Source organism: Epinephelus fuscoguttatus, linkage group LG22 (assembly GCF_011397635.1).
Source record: "Epinephelus fuscoguttatus linkage group LG22, E.fuscoguttatus.final_Chr_v1".
NCBI lineage: Eukaryota > Metazoa > Chordata > Actinopteri > Perciformes > Serranidae > Epinephelus > Epinephelus fuscoguttatus.
The window spans coordinates 24,260,626-24,278,266 of NC_064773.1; the positions used below are offsets into that span (position 1 = coordinate 24,260,626).

Genomic DNA, 17,641 nt, shown 5'->3' on the forward strand with positions numbered 1-17,641 from the left:
GCAAAACCATCACAAAGTCTGTGTGTCTTGCTCCTATGTAGGAGAGGTGGTGGGGCCTTCTGTATGTCTGTGCCCAGGGGCCCAATAACTCATAATCCACCCATGCTTTGGTATATTGCTGGTTAGTTTGATTTGTGAGAAAACATATTTTATAAGCTGTTTTGAATGCAAAAATCTTAATTTGAAAAGCAACCAGTAACTAAGGTTGTCAAAAAATTGTAGTGAAGTAAACAGTACATTATTTCCCTCTGAAATGTTGTGAAGTAGAAAACGCCATGAAAAGACTTTAGTACCACAAACTTAGTTTGTGGGGGGTTTTTTTTAGCTCAAGGGAGGAGCACACAAATGTAAATGGTTGTATTTTGTATTATTTTACTGCAGATTTTTTTTTTTTTTTAGTACATACCTTCCAAATCCACCTGCATGTTGTTGTTTTTTTAATTTGCAAAATTTACACCATTTGTCAAAACCTGCAACTGTAACAAATAATTGTCATAGGATTCTCACATTTCTGGCCATCATTGGACACAAAATAAGTAATGAACACTTTCATCAAAAAAAAAAAAAAAAAAAAACACAACACAACTACAGATTTGAGCTTATCACTTGGCCAAAAATAAACCATGTACAGTAATTAACCAGCATGCATGAAAAGAATGAAAAAACAAGGTTTTTCTTTTTTTTTCTCTCACAACATAAGGATTTCATCTTCAACTTTTAACTTTGAAACATCAAAAGGTACATTTTAAAAACTACTAACTAATTTGTGGTGGAGGGAGGGTCATGCATTTTCTGTCACTTCTGTCACTCAGGAAGGCTCAAGGTAGCTTCAGGGAGGGTGCAGAAAAAAAAAAGTCACACCCTGGCCACCACTCCCCTCTGATAAATAAAGAACAGTCCCTAAGTACAGTACTCAAGTAACTGTAGCTACTTAGTTACATTCCACTACTAAGTATAGAGTAGGATATAACATATGTAGTATAGTTCAGCAGTATAAAAGAACTGAATAGAATATCAAATACAATATGGTGTTTTATGGTAAAGTATAATATAGCCAGTGGTTGGGAGTAACTAGTTAGATGTAACTGGTTAGGCTACAGTAATTAAATTACAAAGTAATTGTGTCTATATTTACGCCCCTGATATTATTCACTGTGATGCTTTGCATCTTTTTGCCCTGAAGCAAGGTCTTCTTTTGGCATCGCCTATTTCCAGACATTTTTTAGCTTTATTGCCCAGTTAAAATACATTGGTTAGACAATTAATCAAATGTAATCAGTTACATTATGTTGATGAGGTAATTAAATAGTTACATTACTTTTTTAACAGGGTAACCTGTAATCTGTAAACTATTGCATTTCAAGAGTAACCTTCCCAACAGTGGATATAATAATGGAGGTGAGGTTGTACATGCCATATAGTGAGGACCAAAAAGGATATTTTAGCAACAGTGTGAGGACATTTTTGCAAAGTGAGGACATTTTGCTTGGTCCTCACTTTGCAAAGACCAGTTTAAGGGTTAAGACCTGGTTTTAGGGTTCAGGTTAGGGTTACGGTAAAGGTTGGGGTTAGGTATTTAGTTGTGCTGGTTAGGGTTAGGGACCAGGGAATGCATTATGTCAGTGAGGGTCCTCACAAAGACATAAGTACAAGAATGTGTGTATGTGATAGTGTCTCCACGTCTCAGGTAGGCTGCATGCGCCGAAGGAAAGCAGGTGTTACACTGAAGTCTGTTACCTTGTTAAACAGTGTTTCAGGGCCCCCCTCGGTGGTGAGGGTTAGGGACACGGTTTGGTTCAGGTTGAGGTGGATACAGACGCATATCGACAGGGAAACAGTCCTCGACACACACCAGCTCCACGCACATTCAGCGTCAGACAAATACTAAAACGAGGAATGGTGGTGATGGTGACGTGTAATTACGCAGTGATTAACAGCGTCTCCACTGTACATGATGCTTCGTCACGGAGCCATTTAAGCCAGGAAGTGGTGTTTTATTGCCTGTCCGTCTTGTATTGTCCACCTACTGGGAATAACGGAGGTGAGAGCACGTTACCCACCGTCACCGCATCACGTCCACACCGACCCGTGACGTCCCGCGCCACCGGGAAGTGATTGCGTCCTGCCAAAATAAGCGGGGCGGTCCACTTTCAAATCCCCGCGTGCACATTGGTTAAAAGCATAGGTGTGTCAGGGGGGTGTGCGCGTCCTGTCGCCATCCGTCGCTACGTTATTTCCTGTAGAGGATGAGCGCAGCTTTGACAGCACGTAGGAACGCGTCAAGTTTGTTCGCAGAGCCGACCGGGAGCTGGGCGTCGGAGCGTCCCGGGACCGACGCGTCCATCCGTCAGCATCTGGAAATGCTTGGGATAGCAGCCTGTGAGGTAATACAGGAGCTTTATTTGAAAACTGTGCTGTTATGTAATTGAGATTACGCTTATGTTCCTCATGTCTGGGGGGATTTAGAAAGTTTTACTGTGCAGGAGTTGAGTCTTATTATGCATGAGCACAAAGAAGTGCATAAGGAAATCTGGCTGTCTTACAGCACCATACACTGTCACATACTGTAGCCGTTTACTGTTACAGCACACAGAAGAATGCATGTAACTGTTGTCACTGTATCTTAGTCTATGTGACTAGTGAGCCCCACTTAAACTTCCTGACTAGTCAAGCCTGCACCTGCTTTTGTAATAAACCGCACACACCCACATACTGTCAAGAAATGCTTCATTCTAATGAAAGGAAATATCTTCATGTTGGCCGTGAATTCCCCTCTCAGCCCCCAGCAGATTTCCATTTCCTTGTCTGTGCAACATAGTGACAAATAAACACGACCTTCTCCAAATGCAGAACTGATTTCAATCAAAATGTGGAAGTCGGACTTTGAGGTTTTCATGGATGACCTTGTTGCAGAGACATCAAAGGACTCATAAAGGTCAGAGGATCTGATTCAGCAGTGGGTATAAGACCAAAAACTTTCCCGAAATGCAAAGTTCCATTGATTTTGTCTTGGTTGTGGGTCTGCTGTATTGTCACTGTCATCTGTTTACATGCTTTTGTTGAGTGCAGCTGACTGCTCCTCTCAGTGCTTCCTCTTCTGCTGTCGATCTAAAGATAGAGCCCGCTGTCTGGGATTATAGTTCCGCTGGGAGTTAAAATACAATGTACTTTGAGGTGATGGGGAAACATGGGCTGGGCCCGAGTCATCCAGGGCAAATAAAGTCATATCAACCCAGTTAAGAGTTAGATGTTGACCTACTTGTAGGATACATTATATGAATGAAAAAGGCTCAGGCTACAGACCAGGTTGGTTCATTTTGAAAGCTGTCAGCACCAGCTAATTCACTCACTGAACCTTTTTATAACGAGGAGGAAGTAGAGGCAACAGAGCTTGTGTCAGGGCAGCTTTCCTCGTGAAATTAGGGCAGGAACTAATGATTATTTTCATTTGTGGTCTATAAAACAATGCCAATCTGTCTGACCAACAGTCAACAGTCCTCAAAATAGGCAAATTCTTACATTTGAGAACCATAAAATATTCTGCATTTTGTTTTAAAGATGATTCAAACAAGCATTAAAATAGTTGCCACTTAATTTGCTATTTTTAAAAAGTGACTCATTGTGGACTAATGGTGACAGCTCTATAGTCATGACAGAATGCAAGTGTGAAAATTTACACGCACCACCGTTTATCGACAATGTCTGCAATTAGGCTTCCACCTCACCATCTTCATGGGTCAAAGTCTGTGTTCATAGATCACAGTTTTTGTGTGGGAAGTGGCTCATGCCTCTTTCAGACTTTGTTTTGTGCGTACGCAGTGTTTCTAAATGAGATCTGGATCCAACCCAAATTACACCACACAAGGTTCATAACATCGATTTTCTGCATTAGACGGGGCTTCTGCATGTTATTCTGCATGCAATTTTATAAATATTAAGGCCCAAAAGTCATGAAATACTTTGAGATTTGAATGTGTGAGGCCTTCAGTGCCACAAACATCTCATCTAATTTCATTTATCCAAGTTGTTTTTGTCAATATGAGTCAAGCTATTTTGCGTGGAAGTCCACATTTCTGATGTTAGGAATCTTCGTACCTAACACTATCTTTTTACTTTACACTTTGAAGTGCCTGTTGGCATAATGGAAATTAACCTAACTCACTTCAAGAACCACATTCTTACATAAAATTTACCTCTGCACAGGACCACATACATACCTACTTACCTTTAAATGTACAAAACTCTGTCGTAAAATTGGTTTAAAATGATCTTGGAAGGGACTTAAAAACCATTAAATTCAAGTGTCTGATGATGAACACCCTGATAAGTGTGTGCTTACGGTAATGCATTCTCAAACGTCTCATTTGTTAGATGTTGAAAAGACAACACTCAACATGGCCAATAATGCAAGGGAATCAATGGGTTAATTTTAAGATGAACTCAATGCACTTGAGATATAAATGCTATTTGTTGTGTTGCAAGTGAAAAAACACATTTTCCCAATCCACACTTTGATGACGAAATCTTTTGTCGCCTCGCAGGGACATGAGTTCATCAGATGTTGTATGTCAAAGCAGCTCAACAGACCAGTCTGACAACAGTTAGTCAGCAGCTGCTTCAGTCTTTATCGTCTCCGCGCTTTACTTTTTATAGAGTAGTGTACAAGACACTGTAGCTACAAGCCTAAATCTTTATATACTCAATCACAGCTTTCCCCCCTTGCACAACTTTGGCATATGTGTCTGGACATGTCCCCTGAAAATGCTGCAACCTCAAAGACTAGACAAACAAGAAGGCTTTGATCAATCACGTCCTCACTGTCTGACCTGAGTACACAGATAAAGAGAGCATTGTACCTAATTGTCACGATCAAGCATTAGCTCAACCGAGAGTCGGTGTTCTCAACAGTGAAAGTTTAAAGTTGCACAATCTCATATGAACTAACATGTCCTCCATGCTGGGCTTACAGATGTATGCAGCTGTGTAAACTGAGATTTTACATTGCGCTCACATGAGCTGTGTAATGGATGGCCCCTCAGCCAAATTTGTCTGTGTATTAGATCAGAGATATGTTACTGATTCCTGCTTAGATGGTCTAACTTTGTTACAATTACAACACAGATCAAATTTTAGTGTAATAATGTAAGAGGAAAGGTTTAGGAAGGGGATTTCACATCTATTTTTAAAGGTTTGTCTGCCTTTATCTCACAATTTGGTGTTCCTGATCACATCATTAGTGATACACAGGGGCTGTACAGGCTTTGTAAAGTTGTAATCTGACAAGCCAATCAGCCTACAGTCTCCAGAATAACAACTGTAACATCAGCCGCGATGAATTACTGGAAGTCGGAGGGAGCATTATAGAACATGAGCATTGGCGCTGTGATGTTGTGGGGATGACTCAAACAGATGTCCTTTACCCCGCTGTGAGCAGCTGGGAGCTCCACCAAGCTCCCTCCCACACATACTTTAAGATCCTTTCAGAGAAGACAGACAGGCAGCGGAACAGATAGACAGATGACGCTTTGTTGAAAGTAATGTAAGAGAGAGGAAAGCCACGATGCACAGTCTGTACTCGCCGAGTCTCTTTTAAGTCTCAGGAGCATCGGGGTTGGTCGATAAATCACACAGTGCACACTGCAGGTTGTGTACTTTGGCTGGACAGGTGGGAATTTAATCTGTGAATAATGTGTCACTGCTGAATCTATGGGCATGGTTCACTTACTAAACAAGCACCTTCACATTATGAACTTAGCTCTGGAATTAAGAGTTATACCTGTCCCCACTGCGGAAAAGATCTGTCTCTGTACGTTCAGGACATTTGAGGTTTGTACATATTTGTGATGTTTTATTTTATCAAGAAGTTGTCTTGGGGTCTGAAAAATGAAGCTGAAAACAGAAATCCAATTGTCTAGAAGTCTATGAGAAAATGACCCTACGTCTTACTTGATTTATTACCGAAGTAAACATTTTCTAATGAGTTCATGGTCTCAACTGCTAGTTTCACATCTTCTTTAGTACAGCATGATGTTCATTTTGTAAACCGTGGTCCCTTTTAGAGTAAAATAGACAATAAAGTAGTGTTTGCTTAAGGCTGTGACTACCTTGTGATTCACAAGTCAGTCAGATCCACAGTTTCACCCTCTCATCCACATATGGTCACTTCTGACTCCAGAGAACCAAGATAACGACTGCCAAAATGCCAAACTCGAGGCTCCAAAATGCAAGTCCACAAACAACTGGGTAACATCACGGTGGCTATGTCTTAAACCTGCAACCCGAAAGGTAGTGGGTAAATCTTTTGCTGTACTTAATGGTGGTCCTCTAGAAGAAAAATGATTGAAATCTTTAGACATGTGCTGAAGAGCAAACTTCAGGCGCTCACGCATAGAAAAGCTTGAGTTTGAAGTCACGTATTTAACAGTTAACTTACATGGCTTGTTAATTAAAGAGTTAAAAAAGGTCAGGTTTCAGACTTAGTAGCTCTTCATCAGGGTTCAAATGAGAATACGTTACCTGAATCTGACCTTTTTGTGTATTCGTTTAGGGGCAAGTCCCAATTAGATTATTGGGAGAACAGGTGGGAAATAATTCATTCAGACAGCACTTCCCCGAAATTCACAAAGCAAAAAATGGACAGAAAAACGTTTAAAAAATCAGGAAAATAAAGGACCTCCAAGCTACCGTCATACAAGTTGTGTTGCTTCTGTAGAAATGTAGTTAACATAGTAATAGTATCCTAATGTAGTATGAAGATGCAGCCTTATTGCCTGCCACCCAGGCTCTTCCACTGTTGATTGATGGCCCCATTAAACACTAAACTTGGACGTCTTGTCCACACTAAGAATTCAATTTAAATTCAGTACAAAAATCACAAATCACAATTTGTCTCATGTGGTTTTAAAATCTGGACAGCATACGACACTCTCTGTTCTTGGACCCTGACAGTGTACAAGGAAAAAATGGAAGAAACATCAGGAAGAGCAACTTAGGAAGGATGCCTCTCCCAGGACGGACAGACGTGCCATAGATGTTGTGTGTGCAGAACAGATCAACGTAATAAAATTATAGACAATCAATATGACAAAATAATACACAGAGACAGGGGGAGAGATGCACAGCCACAACAGTGATGACTGTATCAATGGTAATAGAAATATGACTAATAATAATATAGGTAGTATAAGTATGTGATAGCATATGTATGATATTATATTAATATATAATAGTGTATGCATGTAATGATAATTACAATATATGTATAATAATAGTAGTAGAAATATGACTAATAATAAAAGCAGTACTAGCATCAGGCATGACCATAATGGCAGTGCAACAATGACCCAAGATGCAGACACAACCCTGACATATGGCAACCTGCGAGATGAGAAAGCACAAAAGCTCCCAAGAAGAGGCCTATATCGTGACATTTGTTAATGGGACATGAATGTTTGCAAGAAGATAAGAGGAGCTCGGTGTATCACAGGAAGTCTCCCGGCAGTCTAGGCCTATATCAGCCTAACTAGGGGCTGGTTCAAGACAAGCCTGAGCCAGCCCTAACTGAAAGCTTTATCAAAGAGTTTTTAGACATTTTCTGAAAACTAACATGACATACTGTGAGACAATAATAATGTTACAACACAGCTGGTAATGTTAATGAAACAGCTGCCACAGAAGATCATCCCATAGCCCTGATCCTGATGTGAGGCTGGCGTTTTCAGACTCATCTACACTGGAGACTGATTTCAAAAAGTTTTCAAATGTGAAAAATTTTGTGGACAAAAAGTCGAAATGGTTAGAATAACTTACTTCTAGTACTTCTACTATGGCCAACATGAGAGCAAGTTTTTGTCGCACTTCAAACTAAAAAAATCCCCTCAGAGGCTTGCTCCCAGTTTTAAAACTAACTAGAGTTTTTTCCCAGAGCTGGGCGTTTTAAAACTCACAATCAGTCTAACGCCTACCTGAGGATTCCCAGTCTCATTATCACCCATTGTCCTCATATTCATTCTCTCTCTCTCTCTCTCTCTCTCTCTCTCTCCTCTTATCACAGGCTGGTGAGTGAGGGGCTGTTCCTCCCAGATTCGCCTTGATCTCCACCATGGCAGGGGATCTCTTTAGCCCCCCGTCCCCACTGGGGGATTCCCTGCTGGACAGTCCGCTGTGTGGAGACCTGATGGAGGATCTTCGTGGCATATCCCAGTCTATAGGAGACGATGCACTGGGATTTGATTTCCCGGTGTACCACAGCACTGGCTCGGGGTCTGAAAGCTCCATCGCGCTGGGTGAGTAGTCAAGTCAAATTCACTAAAGAGGCCTATGTAAAACACTGTCTGATAACAGATGATTAAATTCAACTTTCTGTGTGTCGTTGATGAGGCTGTTTCCAAATTTCTGAGCAGCACTTAAAAAATGACACATGCCTCCTGTAATTTCATGGAGACACATCAACTTAAATTCTTTAAGTTTGCAGGAAACTCAAGTGGACAAATGATTCCTCAGTTTCAGTCAAGGAAAAAAAATAATTTTTCTTGATCTATTTAACAGAATTTTTATTTTTGCCGTTACTGTGATGGTTTTTTGCTTGTTAGGAGTCCAATATTTATTTATGTAACCTTTATTTAACCAGGAAGTCCCACTGAGATTGACAATCTCTTTTACAAGAAAGACCTGGCCGAAGTAGCAGCCAATCAAAACACACCTGAAATGCAACAAATACAACATAAAGCACAAAAATCCACAGTCAAACAACAACTATTCAAACATGGTGGCCTCTCAAGAAAAACAAGCATATGTCTCTGTCACCACGTTCTTTCTGATACCATTAAATTCACCAATGAATATAAGTGTTTCTAATTTTAGATCTTTTTAAAGATTGTTCCATGTCCAAGGTGGATTAATATAATGTTACAACACATTATAATATAACAATACGATACGATACGATACAATACAATACGTTACGATACGATACAATGTGATATATGTTGAACAGATGTTCATTTGCATGTGTGCTGCAGTATTTTTCAAACTGTCTTTTAAAGCATAGGTATAGATTTTAAGATCGACACAAGGTCTCGCCTCAGTCTTTAGAATATGTGTCCACCCCCTCCCCCCAATAAAAACATGAAAGTAGCATAGGACTTTTATTTAGACAGTATTAAAGACATTTAGACCATAAATCGGTGCAGAAAAGGCACAAATTGGTATATAAAAAATTACCAGAATGCAGGAAATTAAGTGTTTGATGCTTGAAATTTTCTGAATCAAAATTCTGTGCCCTCACCTTAAAGTGTTGTCAGTTTGCCAGCTGAGGACTCACGTCTCCTCCTTTGTGTATAATATTACAGTGACTCATTTTCTAAGAGTAGGTGTAAAGTGGATGTCTCAATTTGGATTGAATTTGCTTTGATGTCTCCTTTGTTCTTGTGTTGCTGTAGACACCCTGACCCCGGCCTCCAGCCCATCATCGGGGGTGTGCGGAGCCACGCCAGGCCCAGAGGAAAACTTCAGCCCCCTCAACCTGGACTGCCGGGTGTGCTCAGACAAGGCCTCGGGCTTCCACTACGGCGTGCATGCCTGCGAGGGCTGCAAGGTGAGTGACGTGGGACTAAAACGTCCATAGTGCAGAGTTAGAGTACATCTTGTATACACTACTGCCATAGTGTACATACCACAGAGAGAGGAGATATAAGGGCTGTGAATGTAAACATAAAGATACAATCCCATTCAGACCGATGATAGCATGTGCTGCTAAGGCAAAAGTGGTGTGTGTTTGTGTATTAACAACACACTCATGTACATGCAATGCCTGCACCGAAGCACGCACACCCAAACGCACACAAAGCTCGGCATGAAGAGGCACCTGACCTGGAGGCCAGCGGAAAGTTTCTGAGACACACAGCCGGGTCATGTGAGGTAGGGGACACGGTGGCCTTGGTCGATTGCCATTCTCGCCTGCTTGGCAACGAGCCCAACTCAGTGACGTTAGCACACAAACACACACTTGTACACACGGAGCTGCTGCTGGCATAGAGCCCTGCTGTGCTCTATACAAAATATTACCTTCGGACAGTGTCGTGTTGGGATTTGATGACAAGAGAAATTTGGTTTGCATACGTATTTTTAAAGGGTAGATGAGGGTAAATCCTAATCCTGAATCAGTCTAGCTCTACGGGGCAGATGTCAGAGATTCTTGAGGCTTTAGGGAGCATAGTGATGTCATTCGGAGACAGTGACAATGAGAACATTTTGTAACTGAGAGCACTGAGTGTGTTAAAAGCATTAAGCGTCATCGCTGCATTGTTTCATGAGTCATGTGAGGTTGTTGTAGCCTAATACCTCTCTAAGCCGACGGCAGGTTGTTGCTGCTAATCTGAGCCTTTGTTTGCTATTTATGCATGACTTTTTGACTTGTGACCTTGAGTGCTTGAATGTTTCTCCAAACAGCCATAGCTTCACCTTGAAATTGTGTTTGAAGTAAGACAGAGTTGCTACTGGTTTCTGTTTCTTCTCAGTATTTCTTGTACTTTTACTGCAGAGAATCTGTTTTTTCCCAATCCTCTGGACTTGCACAACACTGTCAATTTCACTCTAATCCATAGGAGACTCTAGAAATGGACATTTTTCATTTCTCTATCCACGTTTTGCAGAATGCTGTCACTTGCACAGTGCACGTCTGCGTGTTTGATGCGCTTCAAAATTAGCCATGCTCTCTGCAGGGTTCTGGTTTATGACGCACATGTCATTCATCAGAATCGCCCCAAATAATGCTAATCTATCCGCCCTCATGTCAGACCGCCGCTATTCTAAAAGCAGAGACATGATTGCACTGAAACTGTTGGACACTGCACATTTGAGAGGTGTATTCTGACAGCACTCTGCTCCTCTGACTGATGATATTGCGCCATCATGGAAAGATTTGGCTCGTGATATGTAGCAGTCACAGTTCATGCTGGTCGGGCTCTGCGTATCACTTTCAACACCTCGCTTTAAGAGAGGAGCGCTCAATAGCGGGAATGTGAATGGAATGTGGTGCGAGGGATTAAGTCTGTGGTGATGATGGTAGGAATTTGCATGAGAGGTTTATAGCTTCAGAGCAGTCAGAGAAAGTGTTCAGTAATGGGAAGGTTAATCACCACACCTCTACCTGCTCAATAAGTAAAGTTTGAATAGACCACAACGATGCCTGACTTAAAACTTTTCAGTTTCACTAAAAGACGTTTGCCCTTAAGGAGGCGTTGCACAATATATCTATTTGCTCACGTCTTAGTCATGTTACTCACAGCTATATATCACGACTAAGTACCGGTTGTGTCTGTACACCCATATGCAGACATGCAAAGACACGCATGCTGTAAACACACACATCTGTTTTTCCTCCCTGTGTGGTTCTGTTGTTCTGTAATGTATTTTTGATGACTATCATATGGCTGGACCTTTGCAGTGTTTTCGTGACCCACTTCTCCCCACAAAACTACATTTTGTTGGTTAGAAACACCACAAAAAGTGATCTGCAACACACAATAACCCGTAATAACAATGTGCCTGCAACATAAAGGCAAGACAAGACCTTCTTTAAAATGATGGGTGATGTATTGCACAACCGTGCGGTTCCAGATATATTGCCAGAAAATCCATATCTTGAGGGATGAGGAACGTCCTGCTTGAAATTTCAGTGATGCACATAGGTGTGTGTGAGTGTGCGTCAAATGGATCATGTGTTTCGGCACATGTGCGACATCTGTTAGCATGTGTTGGCCCACTGCCCTGTATGTCAGTGTGTGCTGAAGGGCTGCAGTACGTCTTGTTGTATGTCAGAGTTGTTCCTCAGAAAGGTCAGGGTTTACTGTACACCTTGAAACATATCTGTCTTTAAATATAGATGTAATTCCACCATACGGTCCAGCCAGGGCTTATAATGTTGAATGCATGTACAGTATTATATGGTGCTGCACATATAGGTGTCTGACATATGAGGTGTCCACAGCCTTGGTACTCATGCTTCTTAAAATAAGAGTGAAAGAATCAAGAGCCACGTGGCCATATTTCCTAAATAACAATAAGCAATGCAAGAGCACCATTAAACAGAGCTTAAAGGGACAGTTCACCCTAAAATTAAAAGTACATATTTTTCCTCTTACTTTTAGTGCTGTTTGTTAATCTAGATTGTTTTGCTGTGAGTTGCAGATTGTTTGAGATATCGGCCGTAGAGATGTGTACCTTTTCTCTAATATAATAAAACTTGATGGCGCTTGGTTTGTGGTGCTCAAAAAGCGCCAAAAAAGTACTTGTCTCTTTCAAGAAATCATGACCTGGTTACTCAAGATAATCCACAGACCTTGTTGTGTGCGGTTTCATGTAGGAACTATTTTCTTTCGAGGAGGACGCCATTGATGTTAACATCTCACGCTGTCACAAGCACGAGCCTCTCATCCATGAGTAGATTCATGTGATCCAGTTGTTTTTGTAAGTAGCACCAGCAATAAGCGTGGGCAGCTGAGGCTCAGAGGTAGAGTGGGTCATGTTCAATCCTCCGAAGCATGTCGAAGCATCCTTGAGCAAAATACTGACCCCCAAATTGCTCCCGATCCTGTTCCATCAGTGTGTCAGTGAGTTAAAAACCTCGGCCACGAGCGTATGAATGTGTGTGAATGGGTGAATGTGACTCGTAGTGTAAAAAAAAATGGTCGGATGACTAGAAAGGCGCTATACAAGAGCAGGTCCATTTACCATTTACCAGTAATACCAGTTTGAAAAGCTAGGGGGAGGGGAAGCTTAAAAGTTGTCTGTTGGTGACCGGACAAGATTTAGTATCGGAAGTTCTTCCTTTTTCTATTTGTATTCTGACCTATTCTCACCTGGACCACGCACATCTCACACCAGGTGAGGAAAGCCCAACAAACACTGTACTTCCTCAGGAAGTTAAAACACGCTCACCTCCCTCATCACCTGCTCACCAACTTCTACCAGGCAGCCATAGAGAGCATCCTGACCTACTGCTGCACTGTGTGGTTCTCCAGCTGCACAGAGGAGAACAAGCAGGATCTCCAGCGGGTGGTGAGGGCGGCTGAGTGTGTTACTGGATCACCATTGCCGTCACTTACAAACATTTACACTGGCCGACTGGAAAAGAAAGCCAGTGCTATTTCCAAAGATCATTCACACCCTGGACATTCTCTGTTTTCTCCTCTGTCCTCTGGGAGAAAATACAGGACAATAAAAACCAAAACAAATATACTGAGAACCAGCTTCTACCCACGAGCTGTTATGGCCATCACCCCTGATATCCAATGACATGCACTGAACTGTCTGCACGAGTCACACTTTAATCTCTTTTCATTGTTATTTTATTTATGAATGAATGTATATATGATGTTTGCTGCTGCAATTCTGGAGTTGTCAAACTGTTTTTCATTGTTTTCTTCTGGAGCAATGACAATAAATTTCTATTCTATTCTATTCTATTCTATTCTAGTGTTGGCCAATCATGTTTATACAGCAGGTAAAAAGTCCGTGTGGAGAGGTGGAATGCATTGGCAGAAATGCAATCTCAAAACCGATCAGCTATTGTCTGACAATGATTTGGCTTTATATTAGTTTTTTATTTTTAGTCATTCGCCAAAATGGTTGGCACGTGTAAGCGTAAGTCTTGGCCTGGATATCCGCTGGCTGCACCAGATCAGCCTGAATTATTGCCCCCCAGAGGCTTTATCATCGCCGGACAATAGCAAATGGGTTCCAAGATTGTTTCTGACCTGGAAGGCGAGGGGAGCGTACAGGACATAGTCTCATTGTGAAGATTAACTGATTTCCATATGGGGCGAGGAACCTTTTGTGGACTCAAATCAGATCATATGAAGTTGATAGCTACAGTATTTGCAATTCTGTGTCCACCAGGGTTTCTTCAGGAGGACAGTCAGGCTGAAGCTGGAGTATGATAAGTGTGAACGCAACTGCAAAATCCAAAAGAAGAACCGCAACAAGTGCCAGTACTGCCGATTCCACAAGTGCCTCTCTGTGGGCATGTCCCACAATGGTAAGACCTGAAACCTCCAGATAGTGTAAAGCTAAACTGTTTAGAGATTAGAAAATGTGTTGCATTATCTTTCAAAAAGAATTCAGTGTCCACTGAAACACGGATACAGCACGGACAGAACTTGCAACTAAGCTTCATGAATGCAGTTACATAAATCTCTGCTCAGCATGTCCTCAGTCGACACCATATTATGTGTTCTCAACAACAGCAGGACGTGTCCTAATGTGATTTGGCTCCAAATCAGCGTGCTTTACATTGACTGGGTTTTTATAGAACAACGTCCTGCTGAAGCCAGCTTGACACTGAGAAAACACAGGCCCGTATAGCTCCACATCTGGCCCGTCATCTGCACCGACTGCCGAGGGGTCATTGGGTTCGTTTTGATGGGCTCCCACTGCAGACAGAGCAGTGTCAGAAACCTGAGAGGAGGACGACATGTTGTCCTCGGGAGAGAGGAAAGAGAACAGTGGACATTTGTGTTTTCTGTAGGAGGATTTATCTGCTTATCTTATTGTAAAATAACTCACCTAGCATTTTGAAACCTCTTCTGGCTGTAATGATGAATGTTTCTATGCACCAGCCATCCGGTTCGGTCGGATGCCTCAGGCGGAGAAGCTAAAGCTGAAGGCAGAAAGCAAGATGGTGGAGAAGGAGGTGGCGAGCCCCTTACAGGCCGACCATAAGATTCTGGTAGGGCAGATCCACGAAGCCTACATGAGGAACTTCAACATGAATAAGGCAAAAGCACGGCTCATACTCACCGGAAAAACTAGCAAACCGGTAAAGCCAAAAAAAACCTATTCTTTAGTGTGTATCTCTGCAGAATAAAGGACATCCTCACCTTCCAACATCCTCTCCCCGCAGCCTTTCATCATTCACGACATGGAGACGTTCCAGCTGGCAGAGAGGACGTTAGCGGTCCATATGGTAAACGGGGACAGTCCAGAGCCGGAGAGCCGCCTTCAAGCTGGGGAGCTGGTTCCGGCCACGGGGTGTGGGGAGCTCCAGCAGAGGGAAGCCGAAGCCACGCTCTTCCACTGCTGCCAGAGCACCTCGGTGGAGACGGTCACAGAGTTGACGGAGTTCGCCAAAGCAGTACCGGGTTTCCAGAGCCTGGATCTGAATGATCAGGTGGGGTTACGGAAGCAGGATCTGACATTTGCCGTCATAACTTGAGTTAAATTTGATGTTTTTTCTGTTTTAATTTTTGTGTGAAATCATTTGAAACACATTTTTAAGCACATCTGATTCATACTGTGGCAACCTTACCTGCCTGTTCAGGTGACTCTATTGAAATACGGCGTTTATGAAGCCCTCTTCACCCTCCTGGCGTCCTGCATGAACAAAGACGGCCTCCTGGTGGCGCGTGGTGGAGGTTTCATCACACGAGAATTCCTCAAGAGCCTCCGGCGGCCATTTAGCGACATGATGGAGCCCAAATTCCAGTTTGCCACACGCTTCAACTCCCTGGAGCTGGACGACAGCGACCTGGCCCTTTTCGTGGCCACCATTATCTGCTGTGGAGGTGACTGACATTATGTGGAAAAAATTAATCATATTTAAAAGTGCACAAAGAAACTGAATCCTCCTTTGTACCTCTCCCTTTATCTGATCCCGTCCCCTGCAGATCGCCCAGGCCTAGTGGATGTGCCTCTTGTGGAGCGGCTGCAGGAAAGCATCATTCAGGCGCTACGGCTCCACCTGCAGGCCAACCACCCGGACAACAACTTCCTCTTCCCCAGACTGCTGCAGAAACTGGCCGACCTCCGGGAGCTGGTCACCGAGCATGCTCAGCTGGTGCAGGAAATCAAGACGTCAGAGGACACGTCGCTGCACCCGCTCCTGCAAGAAATATACAGGGACATGTATTGAGACGACAGCACACGGCCATGAATTATCATGCATATCAGTGTACTGTGAGCAGCTTATTGTGCAGCTTGGATGGGTGCACGCTGCTGTGATCTGCAGCGGGTACATTCAGACCCTGTGACTTACTGGAACAAAACATAAATGAAATTCTTCTAGGAGGGGCAAGGCAGCTCTTGTAGGAGGCGTGGCTGCTTCCGTGAAAGGAGACAGACTGGGGAACAAACTTTTCAATCTTACACCATAGATATTTTAAGGTATTTTTTATGCAAGAGACTGCTATGGACTGGGTTCTGGATGCCAGCTTCTACTCTACAGACTGAACAAAAGCTAAATTGGGAGTAGGCTGTGTGTATTTGCATAGCATTTAAAATGGGTGTACACATATTAAAAATACCTGGACTTGACTACTACAGTCATACGTGCACTGATGCTAAATAAATAAATAATTTTGCCTGTGAACAATAAATTGAAATGCAGGAAAAGAAGCTGAAAAGTTATAGAAATTTCAACAATTTTAATTCCGAGGCAACTGAAATGTTAGTTGTGCAATAAGCGCTAAACTCAATACCGGACATGTTCCTAATATTTTGGATATTTAATGCGTATAATTGGATTTGTTGTGTCTTTTCATCATGTACTAGTGCCTTAATGACATCGACCACATCTCCCTCCCTCAATCTTTTTGAGATTAGTGGTTGCAGCAACACTTACATCAGTGTTCACGTCGTGCCATAATGTTTCCTCTATTGTGACCACACCTTCACCACAAAACAAATCATAGAGCAATTGTTTAACTATTTAGTGTTTGATCAGGGAATGTTCTCACCTCATAAATCACAAACAGTGGTGCATCATTTGAAAATATTGTAATTTAATGTGTAATGTATTTATTGTAATCCTTTATCCTACTGCTAAGAACCAACACAACATGATAGCTCACCTATTTTTGTGCAAATCCTGCCATTAAGACACATTTAAAAAAAAGAAAAGACAGTATGTGCCAGTATTGAATAGTTTGACCACAAACACAATAATCTTTTAAGCTGGTTTATGTTTTATTTTGTAAATATAGCAAGAATGTGGTGGCCATAGTGGAAGGTGAGTGTGCAGCGCTGATTGCCTCCTTCGCTGCTCTTCACCTCCCAATGTAGTATTGAAACACTGTTTCTTGTCAAAACTGTTTATATTTTTTATCATGTACAGGACTGTATACATTAGATACATTTGCTGTCTCAATAAAATGATTTATGTCACGTTGTAGAAATAAACTAATATATTTAACTGAGAAATATGTAATGCCCTGACTTATTTACCTGCCTAATTTTCTACACACGCTGTTGTTTAAATAAATTAGCCACTGGCCTTCTGACCTGCAGATATTTGGGGTTGCCACAGCAGGAAAAGCACAGGTGGAACTAATACTGTTAATGACAGCTTTGTTCCAGTTAAGTGACCCAGTGAGCCATGAATGTAATTAATTACACCTGTGCTTTGCCTTCATGACAAGTTCAAGTACCTGCTTTACAAATGCATTATCTAAGAAATATTTTTTTACTGTGAAATTAACCCATGCTATTAATTTTGGCTGGTTTACTAAATTTTCATATTTTATATATTTTATATACATATCAACATATATTTGTTTGAAACATACTGATACTGTGAAGAAATATGTAAAATTGTATTTTTACATCTGTGCACAGTCTAGTGTTCTTCCTCCCCAGTCCATTGGGT

General features: G+C 41.9%; 1 protein-coding gene across 1 annotated transcript; it reads left to right on the top strand.

Moving 5' to 3' along the window:
- The first annotated feature begins 1,819 nt into the window (after positions 1 to 1,819).
- LOC125882742 (peroxisome proliferator-activated receptor alpha-like) lies at positions 1,820 to 17,160 on the top strand. The gene is made up of 8 exons (XM_049566593.1): positions 1,820 to 2,384; positions 8,054 to 8,285; positions 9,441 to 9,595; positions 13,900 to 14,038; positions 14,619 to 14,818; positions 14,903 to 15,169; positions 15,320 to 15,563; positions 15,666 to 17,160. The coding sequence occupies exons 2-8, from the start codon at positions 8,102 to 8,104 to the stop codon at positions 15,908 to 15,910; spliced, it is 1,434 nt and encodes a 477-aa protein (XP_049422550.1). The 5' UTR covers positions 1,820 to 2,384; positions 8,054 to 8,101; the 3' UTR covers positions 15,911 to 17,160.
- The last annotated feature ends 481 nt before the right edge of the window (positions 17,161 to 17,641 follow it).